This window comes from Mytilus trossulus, chromosome 10, assembly GCF_036588685.1.
Source record: "Mytilus trossulus isolate FHL-02 chromosome 10, PNRI_Mtr1.1.1.hap1, whole genome shotgun sequence".
Classification (NCBI taxonomy): Eukaryota; Metazoa; Mollusca; class Bivalvia; order Mytilida; family Mytilidae; genus Mytilus; species Mytilus trossulus.
In genome coordinates, this window is record NC_086382.1 from 6,532,488 (window position 1) to 6,556,961 (window position 24,474).

At 33.6% G+C, this 24,474-nt stretch overlaps 1 protein-coding gene across 3 annotated transcripts; it reads right to left on the bottom strand.

Moving 5' to 3' along the window:
- LOC134686778 (putative transferase CAF17 homolog, mitochondrial) lies at window positions 1-12,733 on the bottom strand. 3 transcript variants are annotated; one of them, XM_063546534.1, is made up of 7 exons: window positions 12,628-12,733; window positions 11,332-11,619; window positions 9,180-9,311; window positions 5,028-5,208; window positions 4,303-4,449; window positions 3,007-3,106; window positions 1-351 (listed from the first exon to the last, which is right to left on the bottom strand). In XM_063546534.1, the coding sequence occupies exons 2-7, from the start codon at window positions 11,575-11,577 to the stop codon at window positions 132-134; spliced, it is 1,026 nt and encodes a 341-aa protein (XP_063402604.1). In that variant the 5' UTR covers window positions 11,578-11,619; window positions 12,628-12,733; the 3' UTR covers window positions 1-131. The 3 variants fall into 3 exon arrangements, with proteins under 3 accessions (XP_063402604.1, XP_063402603.1, XP_063402601.1); XM_063546533.1 differs by having other exon boundaries at window positions 12,583-12,705; XM_063546531.1 differs by having other exon boundaries at window positions 12,551-12,688.
- Between the last annotated feature and the right edge of the window lie 11,741 nt (window positions 12,734-24,474).

Consider the following 24,474-nt stretch of genomic DNA (forward strand, 5'->3'; position numbering starts at 1 on the left):
TAACAATACAGACAGTTTTATTACAGAATTATAAAACAACAAATTATTCATCCACATGCAGACATCTTAAATACTTCACACTATTCAGCAATAATTGAAATATGGATTTACTATACTATAAAATATAGACATCACAAATGTCCTTTTTCTTCCTCTTTTGGCCACCATTCTGGTGGCATAGCTTCCACATTATAAATTTGTCCATCGTTATTTGTTACTGAAATAGTTCCTTTGATTTCAGCCACTCTGAGTAAACCAAGTCCATGTTTTCCAGCACTATTACGGAATTTACCTACTGACTTTCCCTTCTCATTTACAATGTTATCACCTGCTGACAAACCAGAGGGTACACTGAAAATAAAGGGATGATTTATAATAATTAACTTTGTTTAATAGAGATTGTCACATGATGATGACTGCTGTACCCCTATTTTAACAATTTTACCTATTATGTCTGTTTGTTACATGCATCGTTGTCAATATAATGGAATTTGATGTGACTGTCATACAAGAGGTTTAGCACTATAAAACCAGGTTCAATGAGGGGGGATAGGAGGGGTCCTGATCCCGAAATCCCGGGCTTAAAAACATGCAATCAAGGAATCCCAGGCTTGAAATCACGCAATACCGAGATCTCGAAATTCAAAAGGTAAATTCCCGAAATCCTGAGTTTAAAAACACCCGATCCCGGAGTCCCGATAAAGGTTCTATCCCCCCTCTTCAATCCACCATTTTTTACATTTGAAAATGCCTGTATATGCCTGGAATATGACAGTTGTTGTCAAGTCCTTCAGTGTGTTTGATCATTTGATTTTGCCATTTGAATTGGAACTTACCGTTTTGAATTTTCCTCGGAGTTCCATATTTTTGTGATTTTTTTTTTCATAGATAAATTGACTAATGCTTTTTATACGACCGCAAATTTTGAAAAAATTTTCGTCGTATATTGCTATCACGTTGGCGTCGTCGTCGTCGTCGTCGTCGTCGTCGTCGTCGTCGTCCGAATACTTTTAGTTTTCGCACTCTAACTTTAGTAAAAGTGAATAGAAATCTATGAAATTTTAACACAAGGTTTATGACCATAAAAGGAAGGCTGGTATTGATTTTGGGAGTTTTGGTCCCAACATTTTAGGAATTAGGGGCCAAAAAGGGCCCAAATAAGCATTTTCTTGGTTTTCGCACTATAACTTTAGTTTAAGTTAATAGAAATCTATGAAATTTTGACACAAGGTTTATGACCACAAAAGAAAGGTGGGGATTGATTTTGGGAGTTTTGGTCCCAACATTTTAGGAATTAGGGGCCAAAAAGGGCCCAAATAAGCATTTTCTTGGTTTTCGCACTATAACTTTAGTTTAAGTTAATAGAAATCAATGAAATTTAAACACAATGTTTATGACCACAAAAGGAAGGTTGGTATTGATTTTGGGAGTTTCGGTCCCAACAGTTTAGGAATTAGGGGCCAAAAAGGGACCCAAATAAGCATTTTTCTTGGTTTTCGCACCATAGCGTTAGTATAAGTAAATAGAAATCTATGAAATTTAAACATAAGGTTTATGACTATAAAAGGAAGGTTGATATTGATTTTGGGAGTTTTGGTCCCAACAGTTAAGGAAAAAGGGGCCCAAAGGGTTCAAATTTAAACTTTGTTTGATTTCATCAAAATTGAATAATTGGGGTTCTTTAATATGCCGAATCTAACTGTGTATGTAGATTCTTAATTTTTGGTCCTGTTTTCAAATTGGTCTACATTAAGGTCCAAAGGGTCCAAAATTAAACTTAGTTTGATTTTAACAAAAATTGAAACCTTGGGGTTCTTTGATATGCTGAATCTAAACATGTACTTAGATTTTTGATTATTGGCCCAGTTTTCAAGTTGGCCCAAATCGAGGTCCAAAATTAAACATTGTTTGATTTCATCAAAAATTGAATAATTGGGGTTCTTTGATATGCCAAATCTAACTGTGTATGTAGATTCTTAATTTTTGGCCCAGTTTTAAAATTGGTCTAAATTAAAGTGCAAAGGGTCCAAAATTAAACTAAGTTTGATTTTAACAAAAATTAAATTCTTGGGCCTCTTTGATATGCTGAATCTAAACATGTACTTAGATTTTTGATTATGGGCCCAGTTTTCAAGTTGGTCCAAATCAGGATCTAAAATTATTATATTAAGTATTGTGCAATAACAAGTCTTTTCAATTGCACAGTATTGTGCAATGGCAAGAAATATCTAATTTCACAATATTGTGAAATAGCAAATTTTTTTTTAATTAAGAGTTATCTTTCTTTGTCCAGTATAGTAAGCAAGAAATATCTGCAATATTTTTTTTTAATTGGAGTTATCTTTCTTTGTCCAGAATCAACTTAAATCTTTGTTATATACAATATACAGTGTATATTCACTTTTTACTACCAACTGGTAAATTTAAATAATCTTTACCATTCAGTGATAACAAGCAGTTTTTTTACATCTTAATATTTTATGATGTATTTAAATGAGTAGTAATTGTTGCAAACTCCATTAGAATATTTTAATTGAAATTAGTTTTGGAATAAGGGAAAGGGGGATGTGAATAAAAAATTGGGTCAATTTTTCTCATTTGAAATTTCATAAATAAAAAGAAAATTTCTTCAAACATTTTTTTGAGAGGATTAATATTCAACAGCATAGTGAATTGCTCTAAGAGAAAACAAAAATTTTAAGTTCATTTGAATACATTCATTCTGTGTCAGAAACCTATGCTGTGTCAACTATTTAATCACAATCCAAATTTAGAGTGGAATCCAGCTTGAATGTTGTGTCCATACTTGCCCCAACCGTTCAGGGTTCAACCTCTGCGGTCGTATAAAGCTACGCCCTGCGGAGCATCTGGTCTTCAATTTTCATGAAGGTCAATTGAATTATATTTACAACTTTTATAATTTGTTTTGGAATTTACTAATTGCTTGTTAACTGATAAAAGTGTTTTATAGACAAATATAATACAGTATGGTTTTTCTCAACTTACATTTCAAATTTTAATGGCATTAGACGTTTCCTTGTTACCCCTGTGTGAAATGTACGTGCTGTCAGTTCTTGACCAATATAACAGCCTTTATGGAAACAAACTGAAAAAACAAGTTTTACACTGCATTTCAAAATTCCATTAATCATTCAATATCTGATGAGATTAAGTGATTATCTACAATTTGTTGTTGTTTTATAAAGCAACCTTTACATTAAATGAATGTTACATTTCATGTTTTCTACTTATATCTATGGGTACACAACTTTCATTAAATCTTTGAAAAGGAAGGATAAAAATCATAAAAGAATCAGATTCCATCATTGTAACTGGTGTATTACAATACTTCACCCTCAACAGTTAAATTTTAATTATTTAAAAAGCTTGGCAAGCCTCAAGCTTTAAATATTAAAAATTAACTGTCTCGAGAAGAGAAATATCGTAATATACTTGTTGCAGTTGTGGAATCTATATGTATATAGTGAAACTTGAATGAGAGTTGTCTCATTGGCACTCATATCTTCTTATACGGTAAACCAACTTATTTTCGCAGATACTTTATTTCGCTTTTAGCCCTATCTAATCCATTTCGCAGCTATCTAATTTCACGATTTTCTAATTTACTGAGGTGTTTAAATTAGGTACGATCCAAGATATGCAGATTCGCGACGATTTAAATTTGCGTCATTTTTTTTCTTTCGCAATAGTCGCAAAAATAAATCGCTCGGGAAATTAAGTTGGTTTACAGTATCTATAAACAACACATCAAAAGTTTGACCTTATCAATAATGATTTCAGAAGTAAAGATCCATTGATGTTTACAAAAAGATACTAATTTGTGTTAGACACAATTACTCAAGTTTGGGGTAATTTCCGATATGTTCCTTATGTCATAACTACAATCCACTTACTTTTTCACCACAAATGTGAACTATCAAATAAGACTATTTACTGGGTTTGTAATAACATGAGATACATGATGGGTGCCACATCTGGAGCAGGATCTGCTTACCCTTCTAGAGCACCTGAGATCACCCAAAGTTTTTGGTGGGGGTCCATTCTGCTTAGTCTGTAGTGTTCTATGTCGTGTATTCTGTACTATTATTTGTCTTTTTGTTTTTTCATTTTTTAGCCATGGTGTTGTCAGTTTATTTTCAATCTATGAGTTTGACTGTCCCTCTGGTATCTTTGACCTTCTTTTTCAATATCAACACAGCGTAGACATTAATTCACAAAACATATGACCATTAATCACTAACTAATCATTAGTAATGCTAATTTAAAATCACAAAATTTTACCTCCATTTAGATAAACTAAATTGCTCTCTAATGGAAAACAGTTGCCTGGAGGTAGATCAATGATACCCTCACTCAACCCAAGCATGTATCGTCTCTCATGGTACTCTTCTTCTGTGGAGGAGGCTAATTCTGATCCTTGATGGACACCTACAAATAAAGACTAGGGGAGTTGACTCTGATTCTTGATGAGCAACTGAAACAGACAAGGGAAGTAATTCTGATTCTTGATGGACACCTACAAATAGAGATCAGGGGACTTAACTTAAGTAAGTGAACAGAAACCAAAAATTCAGAATTATTTCATTTGTAAAGGGTCATAACTCTAGTCCAGTAAAAGTGATATCACCAAAATTCAAACTTGATCCGTTTTTTGTGGTAATAAGCATTGTGTATAAGTTTCTTAACATTTGGTTGAGGCAAACTAAAGTTAAATAACAGAAACAAAAAAAATCAGCAATTTTTCCATTTTAAAGGGACATAACTCTAGAATGATATAAGTGACACCTAAAAAATTCTAGAATGGTATAAGTGACACCTAAAAAATTCAAATTTGATTTGTGTTTTGTTGTAATTAGCATTATGTAAAGTTTCAAAACATTAGATTGAGGCAAACTAAAGTTGGAGAAAGGAAACCAATTTTTGGATATACGGGACATACGACAAGGGTATAACTTCCTGCCCCCTCTGCTACAGCGAAGGCATAAAAAAGTACAAAAACAACATACATTTCATGACATTGTCTTCACTTGGTGCAACAATTCTCCTTCCAAAAGTACTGATTCTTGGATCTTCAGACGAAAGATAAAGAGATTTATGTTCCAATGAAAGGCCTGTTTCACATGATTCATCAACAGGGGGCAGTGCTGAAAAAACCTGGAGGTCATCACTTATATCAGAAATATTCACCTGTAAATAAAGAATATACATGTATGGAAATTGAAATTTGCGTACAACAACTTTTATTATAAGTACAGTACACACAGTGAAAAGTCTTGCTGTCTGCCGTTGACTTAATCATTGTGAAACAGGGTCATAGTTTCGTTGTGGCTAACACTCTGGAATATGACCCTATCTTATTGATTTCATATATATGTCAAATACATTGAGACATTTAAGGATGAATAAACAACAAACAGTAATACTCACTTACAAAATTCCTCACCTAGAGTCATTTTATAAAGATATAAAAAAGATAGGTATTCCGGTAAATGACAATAAAAGCAAACAATGTGAATGTGAGCAAGTATTGGTATTGGTCCCCATATCTCCCTCAACAATGAGCAATACCCATACTGTAAAGACTGTTATATTAGTATATGTACAGGTAACTAAAATACATGAATGGAATAAAATAGTGGTTACAGCTGTTTGTAACCTTACAACAAATCAAAGCGCTGTAAGCACTGTACGCAGTTAACCAAAAACCAAGGCAAACATAATTATGAAAACTGTGGCATTATGTTGCTTCAACTTATTTTTAAAGATTTAAAAGAACAAACATTAAACATTCATATATGATTGTACATTTATGTCCATTTAATGAATTTATCATTAAGGCAAATAATTCATATTTTATCAAGGTTTTCAATAGCAACGCACATAACCACGAATGGTCATGAGTCTTTCGTGAGTCAGCAGTAGTACAAATTTGCAATGATTGCAGTTCTTATAGTTGATCGTAATTGTTCGTATTAGTTGACTGTTAGTAGTTCAAGTTGACTTTAGTACGAGCTTGTAATAGTATGAATGGACTTGCTTCCCTGGAAAGAAAACTGAGTTTGTGTTGTACAGTGCAAAAGTTATAAGACACAAATCAGACAAATGTTTACTACTACAGGGATCAATAGCGAGGTCTGACTGACCTGGCCATAGTAAATGTAAATGACTCCCACCTTCACCCCAAGTCCATGATGTCTAAGTTTGGAATAAAATGACAGGTGTTAGGGTCTAGCAAAGTGATATGCATATGTGTCGCCTATGAGATTGACCTTGTATGTCATTTAATCTTTTTTGAAATGACAAACAGGAATGAATATGGTTTACGCGTTGGTATCTCAATCTTTTACAAGTTCTCAAAACACACAAGAGGGTGTGGGTGACCCTAGGGACTACCCCTATTTTTCATTTGATTTTTTATAATGTCCAATACATGAATATAAATGGTTGAGGGGTGGGGATCTCATCTGTTTTTAAGTTATCAAACAGGAGTGGGTAGGGTGACCCTTAGGACTCTCCCTATATTTCTTCTGATTAGTTCTCATACATGAATATATATGGTTTAATTTAAAGGTGGGGACCCCGACTGTTTCTAATTTCTCAATCAGTTGACTGCAGGGACTCCCCCTATATTTTATTACATTTAGAGTTGGGGATCTCAACTATTTCAAAGTTCTTCAACATGAGGGGTAGGGTGACAAGTTTTTGTCACTTTTGTCTCTTGTGGATAGTTGGCAATTATACCACATCTTTTTTTCACAGGCACTTGTCTCAAAAAAAAATTTCCTATATTAAGGTATATAGGGGGAAAAAATTGAGACAAGTGCCTGTGCTTTTTTTTATATACATAAAACTTCCAGCTATTTTAACTGACCTATCAAAATTGAGAAGAAAAAAATACCCCTTGAAATTGCAGTAATGTGTTTCACTTGAAAAGCATTTAACATGCATTACCAACATTTATCACTGATAAAAAAAATTATGCTGTTACCAGGAACATATATATTGTTAGATAAACTGTTCCCAGCTGTCACAATGTATTGGTTTTTCACATTAAAATTGGTGTACAAAATATGTTCTGCTTTTTCTTTCTTTTACATATGTCATTTGGTTTTCAATTCTAGTGTTTATATCTATTTACCATGCGTAGATGTATTTTGTCACCTGTCTTGATTTTTTTTAGTTTATAGCCTAATCCGGAATTACCCTTATCCGCTTCAAGAATCGGATCCGATATTGTAATCTCCCGGCAGCCATATTGGTTTCAATGTTGTTTTGACAGATAGTGAGATACGATTTTACTCGGATTTACACATTATTTATCAGTGATTTTACTTACAAAGGTAGCGGTTTAACAAATTGAACATCGCTGTCATGAATAGTAATGATAAAAATAAGTTTGAGATCGTTTTTTAGGAAACTTTGGTTAAAATGTTTGCAAAGTTATTTTTTTTCATAAAATTCTTTCAGGTCCGTCGGACATGTCGTGCGTAGCTAGTAACCAGGTAGAAAGTCCGACTGCAAAAGTGGAAGGTCGCAGACCTCGGACCACCGCTCATTTTAACCCCTGCGTCCAAATTGAAAAGATACGAAAATTTCGTCTTCTTTTAAATTCAAAATTGCCGCCAACAGCGTGACCAGTTGAACTTATATATACGTAGTTGATTACGTATTGACGACAAACAATATTCCTACGACTTTTGCAATTTGGGAAATCTTAACAACTTGTCTTTAAAGATTTTCAGCGATTAGATATTTCATACATTTGTTCTTTGACATCTTATCCAAAAGCTCAGGGGATAATAAACTACATAAGGATTCCTAATGTGCTCTACTTCCTATGTGCAACTTCAAAACTTTTGGGAAAATCGACGATCATTTAAGGTTTTTCTGGTCATATTTTTTGTTATCCAGAATGAAAAGTATAAAAAAACTGTCCAATAAGTTACAAATAGTATAGAAGCCAGCAAGATAATAACAATGGCATGTATTTCAGCATTAATTGAGTAGCACACAAATCCAGGGTGCTCGCATAAGGCAGCTTAACTGTCTAAAAATGTGTTCAAACTACACCAGACAACTTCAGTGAACCTGTGATGAAAGATTGGTATTTATGTCTAGTGGCATATACATGCTTTTAGCACAAGAACAAATTAGTTAATATGTATATGGACTATATATATATATGCTTTGTATTGGACAAACACTAAGTAAAAGATTTTAGCTGTGCTAATTCACAAAAGAGAGGCCTAAATTACCTAAGGGATCATTATTCAAACTATTAAAACAACCTCGAAAACGAACTGACAATACCTTGGCAAAAAATGAAAATCAACATGAAGACAAATAATAAAACACAAGGTAGGGCATGCCACTCAACTAACAGAACTCTGGATCAGAAATCAACCAATCAAAATACTTAATTCAGTGTTTCAAGGACAAATTTTGTACACTGAGTACCGGTACTGAGTAAAGATTAATGACTAAAGAACGGAAATATTATTCTTACTCCAAGCCAACCAGCCTTTGTTCTTACTTCTAAATGCCATGTGCTTAATTGAAAAGGAGCAAATACAAATTTGCAAGGTCTTGGTTTAACCCAAGCAGGAATCAAACTCAATAGACCACTTTCGAGTTCATCCGTCACCGGCAAAAACTCGTCAATTATACGCGCCTTTTTCACCGTCATCTGTGCGTTTAGGGGCGTCGTCACTTCCCTTCCAATGTTGAGCGAGTGGTTGGAAAATTATAATTCTATATTGTACGAATTATTCGGCAAATTGAATTCTGAAAATAGACAATCAACACTGCTGTCATTAGGGAATTGTCAGTAAGTACCTACAGAGCAACCATTATTTCTAGTTTATCCTGCACAAAGACGATCACTAAGACGCTTGATGAACGTAAATAGTGCAGGGATACAGGCGAGCCCCTCTATCTGGTAAATGATGTCATAAAGGCGTGCATAATTGACGAGTTTTTGCCGGTGACGGATGAACTCGAAAGTGGTCTATTTGTACAATTTCTCCAGTACTCTAGGCAAGCACTCTTCCATCAAATCACTAAGGTAATTATATGAACTATCGCCAGTAATTTATCATATTAAACCCAAAGCATACCAGACCAATAGCACTGACTAAGGTTAGAATCATTCTACCTACCTTTTTCCTGATCTTGTATCTTTTTAATGTTTTTATAAGGTCTGTTGTTATTCTTCTATCATGTTCTACTATTACACTTGGATTGTCTTCTAAAACTTTATGGTATAAAAGTAGATCATACATCACTCTTCCCTGTAAAAAAAGATAATGTAAACCAACTTATTTTCACGAGCAATTTATTTTCGCGACTTTCGCAAGTAGAAAAATAACATGAAAATAAATCTGCCCAAATATATTCAACTCTGTTGTTACCTTGTAAAAATACACTAAGTCAGCTGGAAAAATTGCGAAATTAAATAGCTGCGAAGTTGACTAGAGAGGATCAAATGCGAAATATAGTATCCGCGAAAATAAGTTGGTTTACAGTTATACATTCTTGGCCTCATGTTCTCTATCAACTGGAAACAATTAATATTCTACAAATATTTTTGTTTTTGTGTATTATTGGGTTGCTGTTAAATCTATGTCTCTTTAAATGCATATTTGTTTTAAGTTAACTAATTGGGTTATCTCCCCTTCCATGTTATGAGAATTATAGCTGGTGTTTGTTGACAGGAATTATTTGACAACTTATGTACTGAAAGAAGTACAATATCTTCATGTCAAGGCACTGACACTCAAAACATGTGCTACCTAATCTCTTCCTTAAATCATTATATTTCATGTTTACTCTGATATGATGTCGGACTCAGTTCAAATAATTGTTATATATCAGTATGTACAATGTATGGTCAGATTATGTTTCTGTTTGTAAGAGAGAGTTGTTCCCCTTTTGTCAGTATTTTGTATCTATGCTTGTGACGTCATCTTTGTCTGATTAAAATGTAGAAATGGAAGCTGATGTGATTTTATGTGTCCGTATATAATCGCCACCATCCATGCTACCAGAGCTATTCCCCTAGTCTGTAATATGGTGGAGTGACCTAAACCATCGGTGGATAATGATTTATACATATTTTGGATTTAATTTTTCATTGAATTTTGGATATTTTTACATAAAATGTTGACCAAATGTTCCTGATGGATCCTGACATGCCGCCATGATGCTGAACACTTTTCATTGTGTTTTAAAAAATTTATACCTGAACTTTTAATATAATACCAACATTTAAATTGATTTTTTTGAAAGAAGAACAGACCATGTCTCGTCTTGTATACGTACTGTCTTTGTGATTTGTGATGAATGTCCACTTCCTGTATCCCGTTTTAAACCAGAAGCACGTGAGATTTATCCCATTGCATCATGATCATGCATTTTATTTCTGTAACATTTGAATCCTGTTTATATATATGCTGTTTTGACATTTAATATTTTAAAATTTGTATCGGTGATAACTGTATCGCCATGCATACTCAAGTTCCGATTTCACCAGAAGAGCCATTTTTACTGTTGACCCAGATTTATCGGTTGAACTACACCTGTGTATTGCGTAATTTTGACTGTATTGCTGTTGTTTTCATTCCACCGTAACCTTTATTTGACTCCGTCTTTTAAAAACGTAATTATTATATATTAACTGTACTGTTTGGTGATAACTGTATCGCCATGGTTTTGCAGATTTCCGAGAAGACCTATTTTAAAGAAACCCTGATGAATTTATTCTGTACGAGAAAATTTTATTTTTAACTGTTGATTTTATGAATCCAGATACTTTTCATGTTAATTTTGATCTATGTTATTTGTTTACTTCGAATTTAAGCTAATGTGAACGTGTTTATCATTTAGCGGTGTGATATTTATCATAAATAAAACCTTATTATATTTAAGAGTTTAAGGTCTCTGATGATATTATCAAATGTGTATTCAGCTATTTATAATGATATCAGTTTGTCTAGTAGGAAATGCCATTGATATGTGTGTATCACTGTAATTGTTTGTGTGAGAGTAATGCGTGCATAAGGTCATCCGAGGGAGGAGTCCGAGATGCCAGACTTTCGGTTTTGCAGCGTTGATACGTTTGTTTTAAAATGGTTACTAGAGTGTGAGAGATTAACTTTACTTATGTAAACTTTTAATTTTGAAACGATTATAAATTGTATTTTTTCCCCTAGTCTGTAATACATGTATAATATACTTTGACTTTTTTTTCCATAAGTAGAGCTGACCCTTGCTATGTTCTGTTTTTATACTAAACCAAAACATAACTGTTACCTGAACATTAAGGAGCATAGAATGCAATGAGGTACATTCAGGACCCAGTACTGTGACATCATTTGTGACAAGGCCTTGGAGGAAAGGGTTGACATCCGTCCCCGAAAGCTGGATCAGCCCACGACTTTTGAGAGCATGTAAGGTCCAGGAGCTAGATGATGAAATATTTCTTCTGCAGACAATAATACTGTGAGCTACATGTAGACGTGATGAGATGTGTTGTAAAGTTTTCAGAAGGATCTTCATGTTAGCAGTGACACATCAGAATCATTATAATAATCTGATAATCTGGAAGTAATAATGTTTCTGAATTAATAAGTGTACATGATATTAATGTATAAACTGTAAAACATCTCAAATGCATTTTTTTTTAAATTTTATTTTAATATCAAATCAATCCATTACACAGGCACTAAAAGCATGAAACCAAATGGAAGATAAATATTATTATGGACTCCTGACATCAGTCAATATCCAAATTGGTTATTCCTGAGAGATTAACAGGACTTTCTCAAAATTTATTTTAACATTTTTGATAATAACTTTTGATATCAGATCATAAATGTAGAATTATACTGAACTAAATATGAAGTAATGATACTTTATTCATATTGTATTTTTTCATGTTTTTTTGTTGTTGAATATTTCTATTTAAGAATTGAATGCTTCTTTTTGTTAATTCATGTGTGTGTAAAAGAGGGGTGAAAGATACCAGAGAGACAGTCAAACTCATAGATCAGAAATGATACAGACATGGCTAAAAATGAAAAATGACAGACAAATAATAGTACATTGTACACATGACACAACATAGAATATCTAAAGACTAAGCAACCCGAACCCCACCTAAAACTGGGGGTGATCTCAGGTTCTCCGATAGAGTAAGCAGATCCTGCTCCATATGTGACACCTGTTGTGTTGTCCTTGGGATATATACATTTGTTCTTGAAATCATGGTGCCCATTTAATAGGGCTGCAATAACCATGATAACCTTGAATAAATTTCTTTTGTGAAACAGTTCTTATTAAACGTTAGGAGTCGAGTGATAAGTTACGTAAATAACACCGTCACTGGGATCACTGCCCACAGGCACTTGTTTCTATCCATTGGAAGAACCACTATCAACGTATTATCCATTATGGATAGAAACAAGTGCCTGTGTCACTGCCTGACAGCTTTGTTTATGGGATATAATTTGTCGAGCAAGCTGGGCTTTACGTGAATTTTTAATAATCAAGAAATATTGTTACTCTCTCTTCAGAACAGATGCACTTGTCAAATCTTTGAAAGCTCACTTTAAGCTGGACAGGTAAAGAAAACAGTGAAACTGAAAGTCAACTTTTCAATCATAGGACAGGGGAGATCACTCATAATTGGAACATGCTAAAACGCGTCCCAAATTACCGAAACAGTACCCGGAGAAACCATCAAAATTACAGACCCAGTCATTCTTTCTATAGACAATTAGGAATACTTAGGGAATTAACATTTACCTTTTAGGGGGAGTTTATTTTATTTTTTAATAAGAATACAAATCTGACCCCCAATTTGATGGAAAAAATATTCTGGTCAAGAAGATGGCAAAAAAATATTCTAAATGCAAATTCCCACTAAGTAAGTTATACGTCCTTGCTTATAGTGTTAAATTTTGAAAAAAAATAAAAATTGATTGCATTGAAAAACGAAATAAATTGGTTCCGCGGGAACAGTATTTTATAACATGCTTCATGAAAAAAGCCTGAAAGAAAAGAAACGGAAAGAAAAACTGATCAATTAATTATGCGGCCGGAGATACGGTCTGGGATCATTTCCGACGAAGCTTTTGAACAATGGACTTCATACAAGTATATCGACACATTTACTTTTCTAATCTTGAATATGAAAAAGCAAATAGAAAAAAAATACAAGCTGAAAAACAGTCATTGCAAATTAAAATAGCTAATATACAAAACGTCAGTAGTTTATGTATCAGTCCTGAGACTACTATAACACATAGTAGTCTCAGATCAGTCTGATGGTAGTTATGTCCAATGACACTAATAAAAATGTTATCTCGGTCATGAATACTAATATACCGGTATATATTTCTGAAGTCCAGCCGATTGGTTCAATAACAAACAGCACAAATCCAATGCCTAAAATAAATCGCCCAATGCCGTTTTAATTGACTTTCTGTCCAGTTTCTTAAACGACTATCGACATGTCATGACCGTGGCTTTAATAACTATCTTTCCAGTTGCTAGGCGTATGATATATGAACTCTCGGGCATTATTTTCTATTTCTGTTTTCTTTTAAAATTTTTTGCTATTTTTCATTTTTTCTTTTTTATTATCAATCCGATAGAAGAAATATTATGAAAATATCAGCATATGCATACCCGAGTATGCATATAAACGTTTTAAAAATAGTGAATACATAATGCGAAGTAATATATTATAGGACCAACCAGTGGCCACAATAACTATAAATAAGTCGGAATAAATCAGTTGCCTTGTGCACATTTTTTTTAATGAAATTGGACCAGTATCGTTTGGCAATGCTGTGTTAGCCTGCCAATATCAGTGAAAAACAAGAAAACTATTGGGTTATCTCCCTTTTACCACACATGACAAGACTATCAACATAATTGATATTTACATTTATTTTGCAAAAATGAAACGCATAAGCTCACTTTAGAAACAACCATTTGATATTCTAAAGGGGCTGGATCGATATGCATTCAAGGTTATGTATTTTCAACTCTTTCCGGGCCAGGATATTAGTAAAAATCCTTCTCCCATTAAATGACCATTGGATCCTATTTTTTTTTTCTTTTTTCTTTTTTCTTTTTCTTTTTTTTTTATAAAACACTGTGTATTGTTTCGGTGTTCTTAGGATTCATGCGTGGCTTGAGCGATGTTGGAATTATCGTTCGGTTGGACCTATTGAATGACCTCTCGCTGATCATCCGATATGTCAGCCTTACTAGTACTGTATAAATGAACATTGGTCAAAATAAGGATTTATTTTAGTAATTTTTAACAATTTAGTATGAGTAATTTGAAAAGCGTACACGGTACAACACTCAGTTTGAGTAAAAACATTTTACTATATGATATCAGTACAGTTACTGTATAGTTGGCATATTTCGCGGTAATCACACTCAAAAACAATTATACCGGTTGAGATAATGCTTGAAGTTACTTAAATCAAACTGAAAAAATAGTTATGACTACTCTTACATCCTAATTGGCGTCTGGACTTCCAGCAAGATTTATTGCAGCCTCGTCAGAAAACGTGCAAGAAAACAAGATAGTGGTCAGTGCCTAAGGTAAGCAATTGTGTGTAGAATTTCAATACAATGAAGACAATGCGACAGTGCCAATATGTATGTATTTCTTTAAACTTTTAAGGAGAAATGAGATTCTTACATAAATGAAAGGAGAAAAGGAAATTTCACCAAGACAAAAACACACGATCTTTTCTATGCATTGTTTTAACATTATTACGAGTAGCACTTACAAACATACCTCTTGTATATTTAATATGGAAATAAAATCGAATATTGGAGTATCTCACGTTCTTAACTTGTCAGACAATCCAATTTACGAACCGAAATGAAACATACATGTAATTACTATTTTATAAAAAGATTCGAGTTCCTTTTCTGCTATAAAGGAACCGAAATGAAACATACATGTAATTACTATTTTATAAAAAGCTAACAGATTCGAGTTCCTTTTCTGCTATAAAGGAACCGATATGAAAACATACATGTAATTACTATTTTATAAAAAGCTAACTTATTTAAGTTCTTTTTCTGCTATAAAGGATATATAAGGTGTTATGCTGATAACAAATGCACACTGACGTATAGTTGTATAACTCTTGTTAAATGTCTCAATTGAAAAAGACAATGAACAAAACTGTTACAACTATAATTTACTGAACATTACTTGATCAAACATTGTCTCCTCAAAGAGTAAACTATGATAATATTCACATATGGCTATCACAATACATGATACAAAATAATCTGATTTTGTTTGCATTTCATGACTGGTGCCCGCCTACCTACTCAGGGAACCAGCTGCAGCAACAATCGAGTTTTATTATCAGTTCAGTTTTTTTACCTTTTATTTAAATTTCACGATGTTATGAACAAAAATGGGAAATGAATAGTCTTATTTATTTATTTCTAATGAACTCGTAGGTACAAAGGATTGCTCATTTTACAAACCGTTTTGGCGACAATTAAGTTCGATTTTGATGTAGGGGAAAACATTTTCTAATTGATGAAATTCATTTGAAGAAAATTGATGCATGAGTATTCGACAGCTGGAGATATAATAAAAGTTGATAAACAGTTTGAATCGTTTAACTTTTTCATATATAGAATAATTGAGAAACTATAAGCATCGATCCAAGTAACAGGTTTTCTTGTTTGAGCTTTCTTTACTTCAGCAATTTGTCAATTGTTCATTATAAATTTATTTTAACTTTTATAGATACTGGGGTATATCTACAGAAGCCTATAAGGAAATGACTTTTTACAAAGGCCCATACGGTGGACGCGGATACTGGTGGCTATTTACATGGACCTCGCATACGGTGGACGCGGATACTGGTGGCTATTTACAGAGACCGATATGGTGGACGCAGATACGGGTGGCTATTTACAGAGACCCATACGGTGGACGCGAATACTGGTGGCTATTTAATTACAGAGGCCCATACGATAGGCGCGGATACTGGTGGCTATTTACAGGGACCTATACAGTGGGCAGGATACTTGGGGCTATTTATAGAGGCCCATACGGAGGACGGATTTACTGGGAGCTATCACAGAGGCCAATACGGAGGACGGATTTTCTGGAGGCTATTTACAAAGGCCCATACGGTGGGCAGATACTGAGGATATCAACAGAGGCCCATACGGTGGACGGATACTGGTGGTTATTTACAAAGGTACATACGGCGATGGGATACTTTGGAAAATTGGCACAGTTTATCGATTGTATCTACTTTAAATCTCATGGTCCGAGAACACAATTATTTCGTAGTGCATTTCTTTTAGAACATAAATAAAAATGTTAAAAATCCCACCTGCGCTTTTTCAAGGAAACTTTTATAGTGTGTTGTACTACTTTTGGGACAAATTATATCAAAATTACAGAAAACTTCATCGTCTCTAACTCAAAATATGGACAATTTTATGTTTAGGGCGTCTTGAAATCTTTTGACAGCTTCCGAAGTGCTTATTTGCAACCTTTTTCAGCTGGACCAAATCACTACTTTCCTTTAAAATTCTAGATCACTACTTTCCTTTAAAATTCTAGACCCAAATTTTTTTTACAGTGCAATTTCATTCACCTACTTGCAATTTGAGGCATTAAACATGGAGAAATAAATTTGGAAGGAGTATAAAAATTAATGGCAAGTAACCCACTGTCAACACTAGGGAACAACGAAAATCAAGAGACGACAATGGTGGTCTCGGACCTCATGAGCAGAAATGGTTTGACGGTATCAACCATATAGACAATAAAAAAATGACTAAACTGGTTTCCTCATTCTATAGATAGATTTTGTTTGTGGCTATATATATGCGCACACTCTTTGAAATAAGTTATCCCGTCATATATGCTCTGTCTACAATATTAGCATTGGGTTTTTTATTGTTTATTTTGTTCTATATGATATCGATATGAGATCTTCGGGCGTCACTGTTTACTTCTAGAATTCGTATTGTCGATTCGTGAACTTACTAAAATAGCAATACATACAATGTAGTAGAGTATCGTTTAGTATCGTTTAGTGTATGCATTCAAAGCTTCAATTGCCGACTGTAAGTAAAATATCGATAGTTTAAACTATGTATCGATACATATTGCCAACTAGTGTATAATGCCCGCGTCACACTGTCCCGATGGCAACACGATTACGGAAATTTTCAAAATCGGGACTGATTGTATGCAGATCGGACTATTCGTAGTGCCATCTTTAACCATTGTAGAACCGTCGGCCACTTTTTCTAGCCTTCGGGGACAACTTCGGGAAGGGTTCTAAATTTTTTAACATGTTGACAGGTGCGTTCGAAGTTAAGGGTTCGTATTGAGTTCGTATCACCATCCTCAACATCGTAATGTCACTGGGAATGCATTTTTGAACATCGTATTGCATTCGTGTTTCCATCGTTTCCAGCGGGTAGTTTTGACATTACGATGTCTAGGCGAATGGATCACGAAGATACCCGAAGGTCTTACGATGGCAACACGACTTCGTAAAGACCTCGTAATCCCGTCGTGTTGCCATCGAATAAAAGTACGAAGGCGACAAGATGGAACTACGACGGCAATAAATCCAGCTAAATGATACTAAATGTAAATTAATTTTCGCGCTAAAATACATTTAAATCGCATGCGCGATATGCATGCACTGGTCAGTCTAATACGACCGTTAAGAAAGACGTTCCCAAAACATGGAGCTCATATCATATGATTCTATGAGAACAAGAAAGGCGACAGCGTTGTTTCTATTAATTCAAATGGAACAAGAAGAGCAGCTATTACAGGCTCAGGATTTACTTTTACAAGTAAAATATTATTACTTGTCAATTTTTTATATCAATTTACATAATGAAAATCATAAACGCGCCTCGTACACCAACACTGCAGGTACACGTATATAGGGAAACCAACCTTTTCTTCATTATTCTGATTTTTATGTATCGTCTGAGTTGTTGTCACACGAATGTTTACTTCATAACCATTTTGTTTTCTATATGTCATTTTTTGCCGCATTTGTTGCTCTCCCCACATCCTTTCTTTTGTCTAAATTATTATGGTATTCTCCTGGAAAGAGCTCTTTTTGAATAAAAGGGGCATATAATTTAAGTGCATTGTAAGCTGTACACGACGTATTTAAGACATCGTATGGCCATGGCGCCATCATCGTAATCCATCGTGTAGTCTTCGTAATCTATCGTTTAGCCTTCGGGATCCATCGTGTAGGCTTCGGCTGAGATATGAAGTTTAATATCCGTCTTCGGTTAACCTTCGTATGTCCATCTTTTGCTATCGTATATAATTTCGGCACCATCGTATAGACTTCGTTATTCATCGTACTTGCTTCGGTCACTTTTTTGTATTTTAACGAGATCGGGACCACCTTCGTACGAACTTACAATTTTCGCATTCGGGTGTCCAGCGTATATAAAAATCGGGACTGTGTGACGTGGGCATAATTACGATTAACCAATCTCAATGTGAACTCACTCTAGATTGAGTGGAGATGTTGATGATTAAAATCGTCTGTTGTCGACTATTTCAGTTATATATTCTATAAATATTATTGTTTAAGTATACATTTAGGTACCAATCAATGAAAATAATTGTGTCAACTAGCTGATAGACAAAAAAAACTGTCAGCCGATTAGATAACGTGTTACAACTAAAATCAAATTATTACAAAATAGAAAGTAAGCATCGCAAGAGATGAAAATGAAAATTCAGTAAAAAAAATCACCTAAGCTTTAAATTTATTGTAATGTTTCCGAACGCAAAGACTCTTATTGGATGGACATTAATATTTCCAACTACAACATCACATGATTAATTTGCTCTTATTAAACCATTGTTTAAAATAAAAAAAAAATAGGTTTATTATTCAGCATGTCAGTTAGCCATTGTTGTGTCATTGTACCTTGCATGTTATGCTATATATCATATTGCGTGATTGTGAGTCAAATGTTCACCTTTCTAACTTAAACAATATTTCCATTTACCCTCCAAATTATCGACCAATCGCTAATATCCATTCATAGGGGATCTTGATGGAGTTACAATAAAGAATAATGGACTTGAATAATTTTCTCGTTTTTATATAGATTCGACTGTTGGTTTTCCCGTTTCAATGGATTTACTCTAGTTATTTGGTGTGTCTTTTATAGCTTGCTGTTCGGTGTGAGCAAAGGATCCGCGTTGAAGACCGTACTTTAACCTGAAATGGTTTACCGTTTTATAGATTGTGAATTGGATGGAGAGTTGGCACTTATATGATCTACTAGTATATAAAGTGCAGATTAAATGAGTAAAAAATAAAGAACAGAAAAATGGACACAAAAAAAACAGAGAATAATAGATGCAGAAATAATGAAAGAGATTGGGGACAAGAGAAGATAGAAATATTGAAAAACGGTTTGGATAATTAAAGAATAAAGAAAAGAAGGTGACCCAACCGCACCCTCATTTATGCCACGGAAACTAAGTCTGCAATTGAAAACACATTGATAGGTAACCAAACCTTGACAAAGCATGACAACACTTCTCCCGTTTATACTCACCTGGACGAACCTGCGATTTTCAATATCCTCCAAGGTGAAAAATAAAATCATTTTAAGTGCTTTTTGTATCAGTTTTCAATATCAGTTACAATTTATATCATTTTCTTATTTCAATTAATGTCAAATGGTCGGCATTGTGAAGCAAGAATTTGAAATTTTGAATGATGACCGTTAAACATGCGCAGTTCTAGGACAAAATCATAAACTAAAGGCAGACGACACGGAGATGGGAAAGCAGTGACAGCAACAGACATCGACACACGTGGTTCTAAATTAATATAGAAAGAAGCGACTGTTATCTCTTTCGAGTTATGAGAAATGTCACAATTGAAACAAAAAATTAATTACAAATGTTTGATTTTGGTAAAATGAGATTCGATCATCAATTTATTTTTGGTGGCGAAATTAGAAATTTATCAATTTCATATGTGAAATATTGTTATTGTGAATTTCATTTCTTCGGTATTTGAAAAAAATAAAAAAAAATAAACAGGTGTGATGTGACTTTGAAAAAAAATTACACATAGCGTGTCAGATGGCCACTTGTATGTCTTGCCGTATATACACATGTTGCACTGGTCTTTGGAATTAAAAAAATCTATTTTTATATCATTATTAAAATGTTTCGACCCTATAAAATGAATGTGTCTTTAGATATTCTACCTATTATTACAATCATGTGTCTTTAGAGATTCTACCAATTATTACAATTATGTGTCTTTAGATATTCTACCAATTATGGGTCTTTCAAATATTCTACCAATTATTACAATTATGTGTCTTCAGTTATTCTACTCAATATTACAATCATGGGTCTTCGGATATTCTACCCAATATTACAATTATGTGTCTTTAGATATTCTATCAAATTTTACAATTATGCGTCTTCATATAATCTACCAAATATTACATTTATGTGTCTTCAGCTGATATTCTATCAAATGTTACAATTATATGTCTTCAGATAATCTACCAAATATTACATTTTATGTGTCTCCAGATATTCTATCAAATATTACAAGTATGCATGCGTCTTTAGATATTCTACCAAATATTACAACGATATGTCTTCAGATATTCTACTATAACTAAATATTACAATTATGTGTCTCGAGGTTTTTCTTCCAATTATTACAATTATACATCTTCAGATAATCTACCAAATATTATATTACAAGTATGTGTCTTCAGATATTCTACCAAATATAACAATTACATGTCCCCAGATAATCTACCAAATAATATTATAATGTGTCTTCAGATATTCTACCAAATAATTTCATAATGTGTCATCTGAAGTTATCCAATGCGACAATTCAAATTCAAATATTTATGTTATATAAACTCTAAATTATAAGTTTGTGACAAATATAAGAGTAAAACATAACGGTGACGATGGGCTGCATGACAAAGTTTATGAGAATCACTTATAAGTATGATAACCATAAAGTAGTGAATACAGGGGAGACGTAGAGGGACCATGTCCCCTTTAAGTTGGAAAGTATATCATTTTTTGGGGTATACAAGGGCCAAAAAGAATTTTCGAGTAGCTCCGCTTGGCAGTATCTATTCAGCTTTCAGTAATAACGACCGCTTTGATTGTAATTTAGACATTTTTTTTAGCAATCTCTTAACAACACCGTGTAAGATTGCAATTGTCATCATGAAATTCAATACAAACGAGATTTTTTCTGTATCAGAAAATTTCAATTGAAAATGTCAAGTCCGTATATTTCCTGTTAGAAGAGTATTATGCTCTGATGAAAATAAAGAAATGTGGTATGATAATTGAAAATGAGACATATATATCACCGTACGGCCTTCAACAATGAGCAAAATCCCTTACCGCAAAGTCAGCTGTAAAAGGTCACAAAATGACATGTATGTGAAACAATGCATTTCAAACGAGAAAACGAACATAAACAAAACAAAGAACGCCGGAAAAAAACAATCTGATAAACAGCAACAAATGACAACCACTGAATTACAGACTCCTGGCTTAGGACAGGCGCATATAAAATATGGCGGGATAAAACATGTTTGAAGGTCAACTAATTTTCGTAACAATTTTTTGGTTTGGATGCGTTGTGTGGCTGTTCCATGACCACATTTGTACAAAAATACAACATACGCTGATTTTTTCAGAATAAACTTCTTATTTCCCACAAAAAATATAGATGAATGGAGCTTTCTATCAATACGTTTACTATGAAAGTACACATTTAAAAGTACATTTAGCTTTTGTAAACAGTTTTCTCTTATACGTGGATACATGTATGTCAATTTGAAATGAACTATCATTTTTCCCATAAAGACGCCGTACATTCTTTATTGGAAAATCAATGTATTTTTATCTGTTTTTAAAGCATCATTGGTGCATAGAAACTTTTTTGTATCATATTTTGCCGATTCTAATCATTCCGCCATTTATCATATTTACAGAAATCTGTCTTTTATTCTTGTCTCCTGATGTATCATATTTATAGGACAGAATCTGATAACAAATAAACACTGAAACAAATATATTGTTTCAGCGAAACCTAATGTATCATATTTAACAACTATATTAAAAGTATATTTAAGCGAAGGTGAAGCGAAGAGTTATCTTACGGACTAAAACAAAGAAAACGAACCGATGTGGAAAGTGGCTTTGTTTTGCTTGGGGTTTATCGTGAAACGAATACCATGTAACTTTCAAAAGAGAAATTTGTATCAATGTTTTGAATAAAAGAAACAATTTTATCGTGACATACATCCCTATAAGATGTTGGTTAAAACACTGACAGTTGTTCATCCTTAAAAATAGATAAATACTTCTAGTTTTTCACTTGTGGGTTTATCGTCGCCAATCTTAACATATGGGGTGCTGGTCTATGATTTGTTTGTGGCAATGAATTTATCTGTGGTGATTTAAACAGTAAGCCTGCATCTGTTTAACTCTAGCATTCATCACATTTTGTAAAGAAAAATACCCAACATTACAGAATATTTAACCAAAGCACATGAGAAGATATTTTTATGAGCTATATACAATTGAAATCCCATTATATCACTTTTTCAGAGAAAATATTTTTTTCATTTTATTCCAAGGTGTGTATTTGCTTTTGTTTCTATTTTATAATGACATTGTGTCCGCATGTAGTTTTGCATTGCAGGGATATGTAATTCATATAATTCATACTATATATATATATATATATACAACTCGTCTAAACATCAACCCAACAATGTTAGATCTGTAAATTTGCTTTCGCAAATTTTTGGTTCTTCCCTCGCCGGGATTCGAACCCATGCTACTGTGATATCGTGACACCAAATCGCCTGCACTGCAGCCGTCCCGCTAGACCACACGACCACCTGGGCTCTCAAAAAATATATATATATATATCTACATATGATAGCTCAATTTAAAAAAGCGTTGAAAGATACCAAACTCATATAAGTCGAAAATATACGTACAATGCTTTGGCAAAAAAAGTCTCTTAATCAAATCGTATGACCACAAGCTCACTTTTAAATCATTAAAATAAATTTAAAGTATATTTCTATTTTATTTTAATTAATAATCTCCCCCCCCCCCCCCTCAATAAAAAAAAATGAATAAGAGATTAATTGTAGCTTGTTTAAAGTCTAGTAGCAACTATTTCATGCATTTTCAGGAGGTGAAGGAAAAACTAAATTCAGTATTCAAGTGTATCGATCGCTATGCACTATTTTCAAATACAAGTTAATTCAAATTGGTACGGATTTCCTTCATGGCAGAGTATCGTAAAACATATGTAAATTGTCTACGTCCTCCTCATCCACCACTGCTATGTTGACCTCTAAATACCTTTGGCATCTTTGTCGCTGGGTTGTTGTCCCGTTGGCTTATAGCCGTATTTTCGAACTTATTAATTTACCACCGTTTTATTCTATTGTTTTGTTGTCTCCTAATTTTCCTTTCGATTTTCTTTACCGTTAACGGTTTCAATACGTGCTCATCGAATGTACATAAAATTACTAAAATTGAGAATGGAAATGGAGAATGTGTCAAAGAGACAACAACCCGACCAAATAAAAAAACAACAGCAGAAGGTCACCAACAGGTCTTCAATGTAGCGAGAAATTCCCGCACCCGGAGGCGTCCTTCAGCTGGCCCCTAAACAAATATATACTAGTTCAGTGATAATGAACGCCATACTAATTTCCAAATTGTACACAAGAAACTAAAATTAAAATAATACAAGACTATCAAAGGCTCCAGACTTGGGACAGGCGCAAAAATGCGGCGGGGTTAAACATGTTTATGAGATCTCAACCCTCCCCCTATACCTCTAACCAATGTAGAAAAGTAAACGCATAACAATACGCACATTAAAATTAAAATTCAGTGCAAGAGAAGTCCGAGTCTGATGTCAGGAGATGTAACCAAAGAAAATAAACAAAATGACAATAATACATAAATATCTAGTTAATTTATCCGGGTCTCTGATATTGCAAGGCTAATGTAATCTTTCTCATCTTATTGTGTTTTTAATTGAAGAATTACTAGATTTACGTATCTTGGTATCGTTTTAAAATAAAAGCAACAGTGATAATGTGAAAATAACAGCAAATTATACGGCGTTTAAATAAATTACATCAAGTCACTTCGGATAAGTCCGGATCTAAAGAATTATCAAATTATATTTGTGTTCGAAAATTGCAGAAAAGTATTTCATCAATGTGCAAGTTGAACACTTTATATAAATGATATCGGTGTTGTATCAATTTTTCACACTAAAGTATACGTCCCTTCACTCTTAACATGACAAAAACCAATATTATTACAGCTAA